The sequence below is a fragment of the Amphibalanus amphitrite genome, unplaced genomic scaffold, assembly GCF_019059575.1.
Source record: "Amphibalanus amphitrite isolate SeventyFive unplaced genomic scaffold, NRLGWU_Aamphi_draft 002147F_arrow, whole genome shotgun sequence".
Classification (NCBI taxonomy): domain Eukaryota; kingdom Metazoa; phylum Arthropoda; class Thecostraca; order Balanomorpha; family Balanidae; genus Amphibalanus; species Amphibalanus amphitrite.
The window spans coordinates 1-16,028 of NW_024883640.1; the positions used below are offsets into that span (position 1 = coordinate 1).

The 16,028-nt window shown below is 48.5% G+C and overlaps 1 protein-coding gene and 1 long non-coding RNA gene across 2 annotated transcripts; both read right to left on the minus strand.

The window, feature by feature from the left end:
- Positions 1 to 1,046: 1,046 nt before the first annotated feature.
- Positions 1,047 to 5,456, minus strand: LOC122376457. Its single transcript, XM_043356331.1, has 2 exons — positions 1,828 to 5,456; positions 1,047 to 1,634 (listed from the first exon to the last, which is right to left on the minus strand). The coding sequence occupies exons 1-2, from the start codon at positions 5,351 to 5,353 to the stop codon at positions 1,435 to 1,437; spliced, it is 3,726 nt and encodes a 1,241-aa protein (XP_043212266.1). The 5' UTR covers positions 5,354 to 5,456; the 3' UTR covers positions 1,047 to 1,434.
- Positions 5,457 to 6,481: 1,025 nt separating this feature from the next.
- Positions 6,482 to 7,803, minus strand: LOC122376458. The gene is made up of 3 exons (XR_006255643.1): positions 7,672 to 7,803; positions 6,989 to 7,124; positions 6,482 to 6,696 (listed from the first exon to the last, which is right to left on the minus strand). It is a non-coding gene; the product is annotated as an uncharacterized LOC122376458 (long non-coding RNA).
- Between the last annotated feature and the right edge of the window lie 8,225 nt (positions 7,804 to 16,028).

The following is a 16,028-nucleotide window of genomic DNA, read 5'->3' on the forward strand; positions in this document are numbered from 1 at the left end:
AGTGGGGGGGGGGGGGGGCATATGTTACCACCCACCTCTAACTCAAAAACTAAGAGGGCTAGAAAGACGCGGTAAAAAGCAGTCGATAGCTCTCAATGCGTACGTTTGAAAGTATTTCAGTCATTTTTCATCTTTGAGCAATATTGGGGTCACCAGAGGTCATCAAAGGTCAAAATTTTCCAATCGTCATTATACTTTTCAGAAAACGTGCCGCTATCTCAGGAACTATGGTAGCTAGAATAACGCATTGAAAAGCAATCGATAGCTTTTCAACTCTTCTTTCGATAAGTTTATTATCGAAATTGACCTCAGGTCGACGGTTTAGCCTCCAGAGGGCAAAAACTCCAAAAATAGCTGTTTTTACGAAAAGTGTTTTTCGACAATAACTTTCGACTACAAAAAGCCACGACATTTCTATTGCCAGAATCGTGTTCCTCTCGCCGAGACGCGTCGAATGAACTAAAATTTGATCTTGAAAGGTCAACTTGAAAATTTGACCTCAGGTCAAGGTCATGACCTGACCGAAAAGGTCATGTTGCATATCAGTCGATTCGTCTCAACAAGACAAACACAATGAGACCATCCCCAGCGTTCTATCTCTTTCCAATCGCGAGTTATTGGCAAAAAGCTGTTTGCAGCTTCAATTGACCTCGGATGACCTTTCTAGAGGCTATCAGCAAAAATGACGCCTTGGTCATCACGGGTGGTCCAAATCATTGTGATTCGTAAATATTTGGACTGTTCCTATGCGTACACACGGATCTAGAGGCATTTTCATTTTTCTCCATTGACTTGTAATGGAAAGGTCACGCCATTGACCTGACCTTAGGTCACGGATAGGTATGAAAAATCCGAGATATACAAATTGTAGGCGCTCATAACAGCATGCAATTTACCAAGTTTGAAACCTTTCTGACAAACGCTGCAGGCTGGACATGATTACAAACTTTTTTAGGCTTGGTCAGTTAACTTGACCTGGTGACCTGACCTGACATGACCTGGGGTCAAACATTTCACACATTGTCCAAAATTGATGTACCAAAAGCTATCCAAGCGCCGCGCCGCGGTTTTTTATTCACACGCAAAAAACGCGACAGGGTGGTAACATATGCCCCCCCCCCCCACTGGGGCGAAGGTTAAGTAAGAACTTTACACTCTAACCCATACTGCGGTGTTAGTGTTTGGGTAAATAATGTGACACTGGCTCTGTTCCAGTACTATGCGTTACTTTTAACTTAATGCACAGCAACACTATAATTCTGGCAAGCCAAGCATGTGGTAAGACACCCGTCTTTCCCACTTACAGCGTAACTAGTTCCGCCATCGGTACACTCCACAGCTGGCAAGACAGTCCGCAATGTCTTAGCGTAACATCGGAGCTCAGTGCTACACTCAGCTTTACATGACATCAGCTTCACTGGCGCGGCCAGTACATTAGAGCCTGGTGTCGCACTGACCTCCGCCAGACATCAGTGGCTCACTGGTACCACTGGCCGGAGTGGCGCCCGTAGACATGGTGCTCGCTGAGGTGACGCTTCTCTTGATTGCCCGACAACAGCGGTTCTTGAGCAGGGCGTGCCACAGAGTCCACACCCCGCCCTTGCCAACCACCATCAGAAGGAACACGGAAAAACCTGCAGCGGATGCAAATAAATCAACACCAAGGCACACCGACTAGAACGAAATGCACGTACATTCTCAAATACTATACTCTAACTCGTTAACCCAACATGTTTACTTTGTAACAAACAAACTTTTTAAGGTCATGTAGGTACCTCAAATTGCTGATGACATATTGGCACGTTTTGAGAAGTTTCAAAGTCTCACCTTGAAGCGTGCTGCAGATGCAGAAGAGGAGGGCGAACACCAGACGACCTTCCCGTACGGCCAGGAAGCCAAAGATCCATGCTAGTCCGAGCATCACCAGGGTGACCAGTGAGACGCGCAGACGGCGCCGCGCCAGCTGCTGCTCCGACTGGTTGGTGCGCAGCCTCCTCTCGCGGCCGCAGTTCAGAGCGTGCACGATACGGCCGAACAGAACGGCATTAAACGCCACCATAGCGAGCATCGGCAGTGCCAAGGCGTAGCGGAAACTCTGGAAGTCCATCCAGCAGACGTGTTCTTGGCTGTCGTAGCAGTGAGGGCGAAAAGCGAGCACGCAGACGACCGGCACAAGACTTCCGCCCCAGACCAGTCCGCTTGCCTTATGCATGAACCTGGGAATGTACGTGCCCACAACTTTCACGAAGCGCAGGTACTGAAACACAGCCTCCACACACATCCACCCGAACGTTGCTAATAAGAAGAAATGAAGCAGCGCCGACATACAAACGCAGGCGTCGTGATGTTCCTTCGCTCCCAGACCTCCCAGAAAGGTCACGTAGACCCCTGTCAGAGCAACACTCATGTGCATAACGATCTGACTACTACGCAGCTTCCTCCATTTCTTGAACAACACAAATGTCAGCATGGTAAAGACGAGTCCAAGAAGCGAAAGGCAGCTACCGATGTAAGTGACAATATCTAGAGCGTAGTGGTAGCTATCACTAAGATACTCGTCCCGTTCGTAGTTGAAGATCCTGGCGAAGTTAGTCAGATGGTTGCAACGGCAAAAGTCACTACCGTCTTGAACCTTCACCAGCCAGCAACCCGTAGTGGACCAGCGAGACTCAGCAGAAACCCAAAAGGCGCATGTTGGCGCAGGCGCACACTGTCCTGGCAGACTACGAAACATTGTCAAAACATTTCCAAAGACTCGCTCCTTGCTCGTTGCGCCAGGAATTATGGCCGACACTACCTGACTCGTGACACGTTGGCCGGGGGACTGAAACAGCCGACCATTACGGTAGACGACAAAGGCAACGGAAATGTTAGGCCTCTTGTTTTCTAACAGGATCGATGACTCCATACCAGATGAGGATAAGCGAGACATGTCATCGACTTGGGCTACCTTTTTTTCACTGAGGCTCGTTATCTCGTTTGAGGATGATGCGATGCCAACGATGTCCCCCGAGCGAACTGCTATATTTTCCGTGTCTATATTGTAATCGCCTTCCACTGGAGTTTCCAGAATGCCCTCAAGCGCGTTGATAATGCGGGAACCTTTTCCAGGTACCAGTGAAGAGGTCTTGAGTACTGACTGGTCCACATTCATCAGCTGACTGGCAGCTTCAACAACTTTCCTGCGTACAGACAGCGCATCTTCCGGTGGTATGGGCCGATTCCCACCCTGACTGCTCCTCTGCACACTGGCGATGATGTTTTCCAATACGTCAGCAGCCGAGACCACATCTCCAGCATCCAGGGAGGCCGGCTCGACTGTCAGCCGTTGCAGCTCGTCCGCTGTGGCCACCACGTTATCTGTAGTCACGTCGACCTTAGACAGCTGGTAGAGGTCCATTGAGGTGACAGATACGGCGGCACAGCTGGAGGCTCCGAAGTCTACAGACGACCACTGGACGCCCGTCAGAGGAGTACCCTGGCAGTGCCGCAGCGGCCGTCGCCCGGAGCCATCCACACACTGCTCTTCGGCGGAGACAGTCCCTCCGCATGTCTTCGGCCAGCTGAGAGGCACGGGGTGCTGTGTCCTTTCTGCTGGGCAGCAGCGTGCAGGCTTGATGTACTTAGGTTTAAAGTCGCTCGTAAGGATTTTAGTTCCATTAAGATCTCGGTGAGCCTGTTCAAGTTCATTTTGGTTCGAAGTTCTAGACTGGCTGGCGTTTCCGGACGGTGGATGTCTCAGGATGACCGCTTCTAGGGTGATGTAATAGTGGGCTGTAACATCCCCGTTGCTGGATGATGTTACACGGAGAAGGTACATTCTTCGTTGAAAAATCTGGGGATCTGTAGTTTCGGGAACTACAAGTATCTCGCTTGTATGCGTCAAGTTGAAGCAGGGACAAATGGAGCCACCGAGGGTAACTTCGCACTGCGAAATATTTCCTCCAGTCTCCTGGACTCCAACAACATATTCTTGCACGAATACATCTCGCTTGGTTAACAGAAGCGAGTTAGACGTGATCTGTACTCCCAATTCGGTGATGAGCAGTCCGCATGTGAGGTAGCCAAAATCTACTGAAGGAAATATTTGTACAAAGACTCGCCCATGGCCATCGGAGATAACGTTGAAGCTTTCCACTCCAAATCTATCGCGTGCATTTGATGAAGTTCTTCTGTTCTGAAACAGCTCAGCTTTCGTCGCGTCGGAGGTAGAGACCATGCATATGAGATCATCATCCCAGTCTTCTACAAAATTCTGGAGACTCGTAACGTTCGCGAGAATGGATTTGTTGTCGAATGAATGATCATAAAATAACACAATCTCTGCTGCTTCAGCGACAGCATGTTCCTCACACAAGGCGCATCCCACGGCCTTTTCATCAGGCATAACGAAGTCATACTGGCCACGTGGGACGTCTAAAACGCCATGCGTATGGCTCTCATCCGTAGACAGAAAAGGGGACAAGCCTGGGTAGGCCAGACTGCTGAAGTCTTGCCATGTCACTCGACCGTCGTGTCTTTCTAGTTGCACTGCGACACGGTCCGATCTTCCTTGAAAGCCGCTCAGACGAAGCACTGCATCCAGGTATCTTGGCGAGGTCAAGCTGGCTAGAGTTGAACCAGACCTGGTGCACAGAGCCGACGCTTCTGCCCACGAGATACGCGAGCTGTTACTTGGGCATATGGGCGTAAAACAGCGTTCGGTGCCCGTTGTGCCATTCTCATGCTCAGGCTGACATACTCTCTGTCTTGCTATCGACACCTGTGAAGCTTCCCTTCCAGTCGGTGAGAGCAGAGGAGTTGTGACGCAAGCCACTCCATGTCTCGCCGTACATGAAGAGCTGGAGACCAGACCTTTCTGGGTCATCACTGTGCAATTCTGATCATTTCGTAGGTTGGCCGTGCTTTGACCGTCATCAGTAACCAGAAGACTTCGAATTGCCGGTAAGAATGATCCATGTGGCCACAGTCTTTGAAAAGGAAGCCAGATTGTGGAACTGAGCCACGGAACCCTTTCCAGTGGAATCCAAGGTTTGGAAAACGGATGCTGATGGTGACACGTGGAAGTACGCTCTTCAAAACTGACATTTGAAATTACCATCGTGCACAGTCCCGAATAAGTCACTGTGTTGTTGGCCGTTAGGAGTACAAACCCTGGTGGGCATGCAGGTGGAGGCGGTTCGCACCGATTAAGTCTCGATTGGCAAACGCCGGCAGCACAGAAGGGACCCCACTGGGCACCGCTGGGCCCAAAACTCGGCATACATCGCCGTTCAACGACAGCCATGAGACCATTGGTTACACATGGTGGATACGATGGAGTGAAACCCGAGCTGTTCGACGCCTGCCACATGTGTCCTTCCACGTCCACGATGGGACAACGGAAAACCTCACGAAGTGAGAGGTCATTGCGGGACGAGGTTCCATTCTGTCGAGCGGTCGCATCATTGAAAGCAATGCTTTCCTGGAAATGTGCAGCATCAAGGGGTTGGGGTACACCAGTGTCGATGATGAGTGACACTTTGCGAAGACCAGGTCGTGGTGTTTTCCTTCCGTATTCCTGATGCCTGATGAGATTGCTTGGGTAGTCAAACGCTGCAACGAATCGAAATCTGTCCGCAACTGAATTCAAAAGGTCCCCTAAAGTTTTAATCGTTCCATTTGGCGTCGACGTTTCTCCCAGTGCCGGGCCACCTGAGCTCAACTCCAGCAGCTGAAGTGTCTCCAAGATCCGGTCTGGCGTCGTCGTCAGCACGTACATATCTCCAGAGCTCGCCACGTGAAGGCGTCCACTTATCACAGGATCCGCTGCTCCTGTCACGTACCTTCGACACCAGTAAGTGCCAACGCTCAGAGCGTTTCCTGGACGAGGCGCGAACTGTTGGAAAATGGTGAAGTTTGCATTCCACCAACTCGAGATGTAGCGCGTTCTTCCGAGCACGAAGTGATCTTTGACGATGGTGTCGCCCGGACCGCAGGTGATGTTTAGGTGTATACCAGTCTCCAGAGAGGTTTGATTCACAAAGACGACCTCGTCATGAGCAGGAGACGGTCGGACGGTCGCATCACCGATCTGAGCTGTGAAAGACGGTTTGTAGTCGGCTTGTTGTTGCTCCGCGTCAGTGTGCTCGTCACGGAAGCACACCACTCCTAGGGTGGCGTTGCAAGAAGTCCAGGTCATGCTCAGTTCGTTGGCTATCGTCGTTGCTCGACCACATAGATCTGTGACCTCGGCGGAGGCATTGAGGGCGACGTCTTCATGTGAAAGAGAGCTGTAATCTGAAACAGACGTGGACATTGTATTAATAACTCTGGAAAACTAGCACCTCGACAATCTGTTATTATCCACTGCAACTTCGAACACCAAAACAACAACTAAATTGCCCAAGTTTTCGCCAAAGTAATCACTCACGACGAAGCTACGACATTTACTCCGTTTATTTGTTTAATTGCCACAATTTTGGTCAGCAGAGAAGCTTACCACCATCCTGGAGAAGCCATTCAAAGTAGCCGTTTCGTAGATACTTGGCACCGATCCAAAAGTCCCTTGATGGATTCAGACGACCTGCTGAGCTGAGGCCCACCAAGCTGTCGAATGCAGCTTGCGATGGCACCAAGAAAGAGTGTCGAAGTCGACACTGCTCGTGAGCTTCTCTCCATGTGGCGGCCCGATCCAGAAAGTCCAGACGGTCACCCCTGTGATGAGGATGAATTGTTATGAATGGCGCAACAATGGAAATTATGTGGTGCCTCTGTTGTCTGTAGTGGCTAGTAAATGTAAGCCACAAGTAAGCAGCGTAGGACATTTGATTTCTTATCACAGACAATGACGATGACACCAACAATTAAAATGCAATTGTTTTTATTGGACTGTCATTGTCGATATAAAAATGTAAGCTACAAGAAATAGACACAATGCATATAAATGGACAAGATTGAAAAATAAGACACGCAAACTTCTCACTCACGACGGCATTATATTTCTTACCCTAATAGTAACTGCGAGCGTACGATGGACACAAGACCGACGGCCAGCCAGACCGCGATGAGAGCCGACGACGTCATTGGTTTGAGGCAAGAGACACCATGAGACAATACTAGCTGAGCTGGTCAACGCTGTACGCCTGCCACGCAAAACCAATGAACAAGCCGTCACATCTCACTCAAAATACACTAAGCAGCGGGTGAAGTTAGCAGCGGGTTAGGTCCAACTTGAGACATTCTCAATTATAAGAGGTACCTAATGCAGTTATAGGTACGAGGAAAACTTACGTTAACAAGAAAAAAACACGTCCCTAAATAAGCGCACGAATGCCCAGTGAAGAAATCAACTAAAAGGTAGGTCGACTGCTTAGGTAACTAGCGCAGGAGGCATTCACAGCACGAGAAGCCCAAAGGAAGAAATGGTTCACTTGATTTCTCTCAAACCAACAAACTCACTTTCATCATTTTCCGACTCCTTTCCTCCCGTATTGACAAAAGAAAAATGGGCATGCCTTCAAAAGAAATTGATGGGCTAGAGAGCACTGGCAGCGTAAGGCTGTAGCTACTACAGTGGTCGGCACTAGTACGCTTTCCTGCTTAACCAAGATACCTACCGAGACGCATAGGTAGGCACCAAATAGCGGCATATCTACCACGTATGAAGTTTATAGTCAAAACCATACTCACTGTTTCACGGATCAGCAATTGTTGCTGTGACCACCATCAATGGTCTGCAGCCACAATCAGCGTAAAACTAAACGAAAATCTGAACGTAAAACAACTGCCACTGCTCATCTGTCGCCTGCGACCACTGTTCAGCGCCAAGCCCTGATCCACACTGAATCAGTTTTGATAAGTGCACTTTAGTGGCGGTACTATCAGCCACTTAGTTTCGGAGCGTTGGCAGCTATCTGCACAAGTTTCCTGCTCCTGTATAAAGGACACAATATACATGAACACGTGGTGACAGGCTATCTTAACTAGGACCTTTCGGTTGCGTGAATCATGATGTGAAGTCAGGGTTCACTGTGTATTCCATATACAGTCAGTCTTGAAAGTATTGGGCATCGTTGCAGTGGATCCATCAATCCCGACCGAGGAAGGGCTGCTAGATTTGAGTCACCGAATCAATTGACCTGGGGGCTGGGTGACGATGCCCATTGGTTAGGTCAAATCAGGAGCCGTTTCTCGGTCAGGCTTGATGGATGCACTGCACCATTGCGCGGTACTTCCAAGACTAACTGTCCTATGTTAACCACTTCTTGCAGCGGTCATCTACATATGTCATACATATGTTATGTCACGACATCTACATGACCCAGACCGCCACTGTAAAACGCCCGCAGTGCCTATATGTAGTCTGCTAGAACGGTCGCGCTTGAAAGTACCGCGCATCGGTGCGGTGGATCCATCAAGCCCGACCGAGGAAGGGCTGCTAAATTTGAGAGTCACTGACCCAATGGACATACGCATCCATCCCCCAGGTAAATAGATTCGGTAACTCTCAAATCTAGCAGCCCAACTCTCAAAACCTAGCAGTCAGACTTGATGAATCCACCGCACCGATGCGCGGTACTTTCAAGAGAGACTGTACAAATACATTGTGCACCTACAGCATACATAGATAAGACACAACTATAGCATGGATTAGAGGCATTCATCATCCGTGCCTGTAGATAACATGTCTACCAACCATGATGATGGAGGTAATATGTTTATGTCAGCTGGGAGCGCTTTAGTTTTGTAACGATTACAATAATTCGGTTGTTACTGGGCCGATGGCGCTGAAACTTGGAATGGCACTTGGACAGCCGCCGGGCAGTGCATTTCCGTGTGTCACGGTTGGGATGCCACGGTTTCATGTGCCCCCCCCCCCCCCCGGTCCGCAGTCGGCGCCGTCAGACTCGACGGACGTCCCCGACAACAGACGTCTCCAGCGACGCGTCTCCGACCGTCATCGAGTACCGCCACGTCGACACACTGCCGGAGCAGGTGCAGCACGTCCAGACGGCCCGATTCCGTCTCCAGTACGGCCGATCGGTGCTGGAGCACCTGGAGGGGATCGGCACCGACTGGCTGTGACCGGCCGAGGCCGTCCAACGACGCCGATGAAGGACGGACCGGCCGACGCCCGCAACGGTCGGTGTCTACTGTCACTCAGTTGTGTTGTGTGTCGGTAGTGCATCAGTTGTGGGGCGTATTTGTGTCGTTTATTGTGGGTAGTCGGGTAGACGCATTGCACGTATTTAACCATCGCACTTACAGGGGGGAGGTCGAACAGACCCTCCCCTCGGTTTTTCGCGAATAACTCGCGCAAAAAGCGGCTGATTGCGACGAAATTTTCAGTGCACTCGGGTTGGTCAACTTTACACATACTCTGAAAATTTTCCAGTCTTTGTGTGGTTGTAAACGGTCAAACATGTGAAATGATGTTGGTCCTATGCATTATTGTGGGTGTCAAGGTGACGTGGTCAGGTCAAGGTCACTGACCTTTGATGACCTTGGTGCACTTTTTTCGAATTTAGCACCCATTCGAGGATTTCCGAAGTAGTTTTGGTGCCTTCGTAGCTTGTTACGAAACTGTCAGTGGTGGTTGACACCTACTATGGATAGCCGGCAGGACGCCTACTGGTTGACCTGAATTGACCTGACCCGACCTGGCCTAAATGGATAAGGACATCATCTGTGATCAAAACTAACATGATATTCGTGATCAGCACCTAAAAAACAACAATCTCGCTTTACGAACTTCTAGCATGTCCTGATTTTCCTGACTTTTGGGTTATCTGACCTGACCTAGAAGGTCAACCAATGACCTAGGACCTTAAAATTGGGTATCATCGGCTTCCTCTTGTTGCTGGCAACACGTTTGTTTTTCCGAGAAGCTCTAGCTCCATCAGGGGCCAAACTACAAGGGAGTTCCAACGGACCTTCCCTCCCCTCCCCTATACGTTAGACGCTGGCAAAACACGAATACGGGCGAGGGTTAATGCATGCTGTAGGTATTGATCCTACTGCAAAATGTATAACACTTTGCAGGGCGACTTATCTGCGGTAGTTTGTTAAATATTTTTACCTATATATCAGTGTACATCTGACATTGTTCCGTCTCAAATGGCCGCCCGATATCTTACCTTTTGATTTAGGGGACGGAATATTTGGACTTCAATTCTTATTTGTCACCTAACGATCAGTGATTACCTCCCCACAAAGCGGCCCGTTTGGACCCTCCCGGCTAATTCACATCACCCACCGCCTGACCCGTGTATTACCGTCCCCTCAGAGCGGCGCCACGCGTGCCACCGCTGTGGCCAGCAGCTGGGAGCACTCCAGGAGCAGATCGTGCACGTGCACACGGTGCACAAGGACAGGGTCTGGTGCAGACGGTGCCGGACCGAGTTTCCCGATCAACAGTCCCACCTGGAGCACCGCGCCCGGTGTCGGCGGACCAACGGTCAGAGGCAGAGAGGGGGTAGGGGAGAGTGGGGCACATTCGTGCATGAGCCACATTTCCACCAACACGTTAACGACATCATATCCAAAGTGAATAGGGCTCTAGGACCTCTATACTCACTGTCACGAATCCTTCCTAGACACATTCTCAAAAACATTTATACTGTTTACATTCTCCCCATATTTGACTACTGTGACGTGATCTACGATGGACACTTGACTACTCATGACTCTCTACGACTTGAACGACTCCATAACAGAGCCGCTCGACTCATCACAGGAGCTCTTCTCAGAACACATACCAAAACTCTACTACAAGACTTGGGTTGGACCACACTCCAAGCACGAAGGGAGATCCACAAACTCACCACGCTCCATGCACTTATGAAGGACAGGCACACACTACCACCAAACACGATTGCACTTCTACCCGACACACGAGCACAAGACACAGGACGACCACTTCGCAATGCGGCATCACTCACGCTCCCTCCAAATCGAACTACATCCTATCAAAAATCCTTCATCCCATCCACCATAAGGATCTGGAATCGTCTGCCATCACACATCAGGTGTTTACATTCATCACGTTCCTTTAAGCGAGAGATACGAGAGCGCTTGGGCGAAGCCCCACAACCTTTGTATTACAATTTGGGATCGAGAACGGGAAGCATTTTGCTAACTAGATTGAGACTCGGAATGTCGCATCTTAACGCACATATGTTCGGAATTCAAAATCAGCTTGTAGATGGTCCGAATTGCTCCTGTGGCTATCATTGCGAGGACCAAAAACATTTTATTTTGCACTGTCCCCTTTATGCTAATACTAGGATTAGAATGATTTTTGAAATGTCACAATTAATTCCTACTTTCTCACAATTACTTGACAAAGTACAACTTGACATACTTTTGAAGGGAACTCACATAGCAAGTAATCAAGCGAAGCAAGTGGCGCATATCATTCAGGGATTCATTTTTGAAACAAAACGATTTGCTTAAAAAAAAAGATGCCACGGGCAGTGGACAGCAGATGTGGTCTACTATAGGACCAGACGGGCTCCGCCGGCCTGTGGCGGAACCCTGAGTTGCCGAGCATTGGGCCCCCGCCCCTATGACCCATCCGGGCCAACCTGGGTACCGGTCCCAGGCTTGAAAGGGACCGGTCGGCCGCCCGGGCGGGCGGGGCGCCGGCCTGTCGGGTCGGGTCGGCGCTCCCCTCGCCCGGGCGGTGGTTAGGGGGCACCCCCGGGAAAGATGATTTTCCGGGGGTGCGGGCGGGGGCTCGCGGCCCGTCTGGAGCGCCGGGGAGGTATCCACCAGATCTCCCCGGCCCGGGGAGGTATCCCACAGCTCTCCCCGGGGCCGGGACGGCATATGCCATGGAACGGCACCGTCCCGGTCTGGCCAGACGGGCCGCCGTACAAAGTTAGGGGGAGGCCGCAGGCTGGCGGAGCGCGTGTGGTCCAGCTATAGTGGTCGGAAGGTCTGTCGGGGCGGCGGGGTTGCGCGTGGGACCTGGTGTGTGTGTGTGTGTGTTTATTTCGGTGATGCTCTGTTTCGTTTTGTTTTGTTGAAGAGGTGCCTCGTAATAAGTTTATGCTTTTGCACCAATTCAACTTTATTTCTGTCCATTGTCCATGCCCATAATCATGAATAAACGACAAACAAACAAACAAACATTCGTTTTCAGCAGTTTATGGGAACACGAGTGACTGCACGAGCTCAAGGTAAATTATGGAAATATGTCTATCATTGCCGCCCTTCGTTCACCGTAGAAGACATTAGACAACACTGTACCTGCAGCTGTCATGCTTGATAAAAACGCAAATTTGTAATATTCGTGAGCTTTCCAAACTTTTCTCATATCATCCATTTTCGTGATCCTGACTCGGAAATGTGGTTCAGCTTTTCGAAATAGGGGGCGAAGAAGCTCACTCTATTCACGAATCTGCTGCAAACTTGTTTGTTGAAAAAGTGTCATTTTTTCAACAGGAAATTTTGAAATATATTACAAATTACGTTGTGGGGCAGGTTCGTGTACGCACTGCCTGGGGGCACATTCGTGATTTTTTTTTTAGTTTTTGCGATTTATGACTTTATCTGTAGTAGGTTTCACTAATGACGCTCGCCTGACTCAGTCTCGGCTGCTTGGACGTCATGACGAGCAATTCACGCGAACTTGGCGAGGTCACGGAGGCCGGCAGTTGGCACATTCTTTTTGGCAGCCCATTCTTTCTACATATGTTGTGCAATGCATTCTTGTCGAAAGGAATAAAGTGAAACTACCCCCTACTAATTTCCTTTGGTAAATTTCTGGTAATGCCCGGTAATTTCTCGAGCTTTGCAGGCTGCCCGAAGTGCCCCATCTCTTGCACGAATGTGCCCCATAGGTGGGGTAGTTTCGTGCAAACGTTCAGAGTTATTAAAAGTCATTTTTTCTAATAGAAGCAATAATTTTAGAGGATAACTTTTAGAGTTGAAAAATATCTGCAATAGTTCCTTTCCATACTACAATCAACAATTTTGCCGTTGCACTAACCAAAGAACAGATATATGGATTTCTCCATTTTTTTTTTTTTTTGCACGAATGTGCCCCACTATCCCCTATATTCAGGGTTGGATTTGTCAGTTTCGATCCCGGGTCCCGGTCCATAAAATATGTCGGTATTTTTTAGGGTACATCGGGGTAGGTACCTACCACTTTGTTAATCGTTGGGGGGGGGGGGGGAGGGGGATCATGTGCCATGGAAAGTGATTGAATTTGGTGTACTGACTTTATATCTCGTTTCAAATTCATGTTTTGAACAGCCTTCTTTTGTGGTGCATGGAGCAGCCCATTTTAGTTAATCACAGATGGGTTGTTGGGTTATTAATGTTTAAATAAAAGTACTGGTCTGATGTAACTTGTCCCTAATATCCTGTGGCTCGTGTATTTGTCCCCCGTCTTAGGCCGACGACATTCGGAGAGCTGGCCATGGCTTATTGGCTATGTGTGTGGTCAACCGGCCCGCTCTGCTGTGGATTATTTCTGTACTGTCGGGTTGGAGCGTCCCAGAGCCCGGGGGCATTGCCTCGGTTATTTGGATGTCATTAATCCGAGTGGTGCAGCGCGCCGGTGAGGCCTCACCGCACCGTCTGTTTATTAATAGCCGTTTTCACGACGGACTATCCGGCGAATGCACCCAATTTGACCAAATCTGCACCTAATCTCTTTTACAGCAAATATCTTCATCTTATGAATTTATTTCAATGTTTTAACTGATGATGCTCTCTGATAATATGACAAAGCAGGCATATAAGCAATTAGAGCAACCCTAGCTGACAGCTACTAATAGACACACTGAACCTAATTTGACCAAATCTGCACCTAATCTGCACCAGATGTGCACCAAACGTGTACCAGATGGCCGTCGTGAAAACGGCTACTGTTCACCCTCGATAGCCGAGGGGAAGGGGGGGGGGGCGCTCCCCTGACGGTTTTCCAGGACTTGACGGAACACACCGGCGATAGAAAGCCGAAATAAAGCACGCCTATCATTAATGGTTTAACCCGCGCCCCACTGGGGGGGGGGCTATTTATAGCCCCCCCTCCCGTTTTTCTGCAATAACTTCCAAACCGCTTGACGTATCGACGCCAAACTTTCAGTACCTTCGGCTGCATCAATTTGACACCTTGTGTCAAAATTTGAACTTCGTACCTACCATAGGTCGGCCGGAAATGACGTCAGAGTGACGTCATGTTCGGCCGATTTCGACGCAAAACAATGAACCACGGCAATCGCTCCCAAGAGCTCAGTTTTTAAGCTAGATCCAATTTCTTTGCATGAGAGGACTCAGAATCGACTGCGCTATCAAACTGCTATCTCAGATTTTCGAAATTTTGAAAATTTCGAAAATTTTAAATAATCAAATTCAAAATTTATATTTTTACAATTTTTTTCAAAAAGTTTTTGACTTTTCGAAAAAAACCGGAATATATGTGATAGAACGCATTATTATGACTATCTCTAGCAAGTTTTAGCTAAATATCTTCAAAAATGGCCAAGTTATACGCATTATTGCAAAAAATTAACAATTATTAATTTTTCAAATCAATTTTTCAGCACGAATTTGACATCGTACGCCAATATAAATAGCACCATCGTGTTCCTGAGCTCAAACTGCATCGAATAGACACCTTTTTTGTTGAAAAATTTTAACTTCAAAATTTGACCTTTTTTGACCTGAAAGTGACCTGACCTAAGCTAAATTTGACTCAAAATGACCTCGCATGACACAGACGACATCAAATTCGCAATGTTTGGCCTAAATGGACCATAAAACATGTGTCACGTGACCGACGGATGATATAATATTTTCGTGACCTGTGATGACCTGACCTTGACCTGAAAATCAAAGTACAAGTTTGGTACCCTCAGAGTATCTAGAGCATCTGTTCACGAGTGTGTGAACCAAAAATGAGCCTGATCTGACTTGTAAGACGGCGGCCAGAGCCCAAAACGTGAAGAAGCCAAAATGCTAATAATTTTTACTTTGACCTGACCTGTGACGTCATCAGTGACCTCGAGGTCAATAAAATTAGGTTTCGCTCGACAGTTTTTCCGGGGCTATCAGACGCCGTTTGAATTTTGACGATCGGCCCAGTAGTTTCGGAGTTAGGAGGGGGGGCTATGAATAGCCCCCCCCCCCCCAGTAGGGCGTGTTACACGCAGACCCCAGTGGGGCGCGGGTTAACCCTATTAGTGGCAGGGGTGGGGGGGGGTTGTTTTCATCCACCCCTCAGGATTTTCGGGAATATCTCCGAAACCGCTGAAGCTACGATGCTGAAATTTTCTGACTTTTTCTAAATCTAAATTGGGCACATTCCCTGAAAATTTCAAGTTCATAACTTTACCAGGGGCGGCTCCAGAGCACTGGGAATTGGGGGGTCCTATTCGTGAAGCGAGTCATTTGGGCGAAGATCACGATGCTGATGTATTGTAACTGTATGCACCAGTTTTACGAACAGTAAATGAAAGGTATCATGTGATAACATATACAAAGTTATTGTGCATCCTCTTTTGACACGTTTTTGCTATAATAGGCGGATCCAGGCGTCCAAAAAGGGGGGTTATGTTTTACCTCCCAACATAGGTGCCCTGACACCGCCTATGCATGACCAATACAATTGTAGTCGTTCTCTCATAAGAAAATTGTAACATAACAAGACCATTACCACCCTTTTTAGAAACAGCACCAACAAAAACCTTATTTACTATACTTACCCCCAATCTCAATGATCTGTATCCGCCTATGCTTTTTGAAAATGCATATTTTTAGGATCCATGTGAATTCCTGGTTCATTCTCTATGGATCGGCAAAAGTTGCGTTAAGATTGGTTCAGAAACCTGGCGGTGATAAACAGTTAAAATGTATCTGCAATTTGCCTGTTTTTACCCCCCTCTACCCCCCTATTGACATTTTTTAATTTTTATTTTTTTAGAAATGTAGATCACGTTGAGCGAAATCGAATGCCGTTTGCATTTTGAAAGTCGGCCCGTTAGATCTCGAGATATCAGGGGGGGGGGGTTCGTAAACAGCCCCCCCCCCTG

Coding starts and splice junctions, on each gene's coding strand:
- LOC122376457 (XM_043356331.1), bottom strand. CDS start 5,353: ATGTGGCAGGCGTCGAACAGCTCGGGTTTCACTCCATCGTATCCACCA. Junction 1,635..1,827: donor CATCTGCAGCACGCTTCAAG/GTGAGACTTTGA, acceptor CATCCGCTGCAG/GTTTTTCCGTGTTCCTTCTG.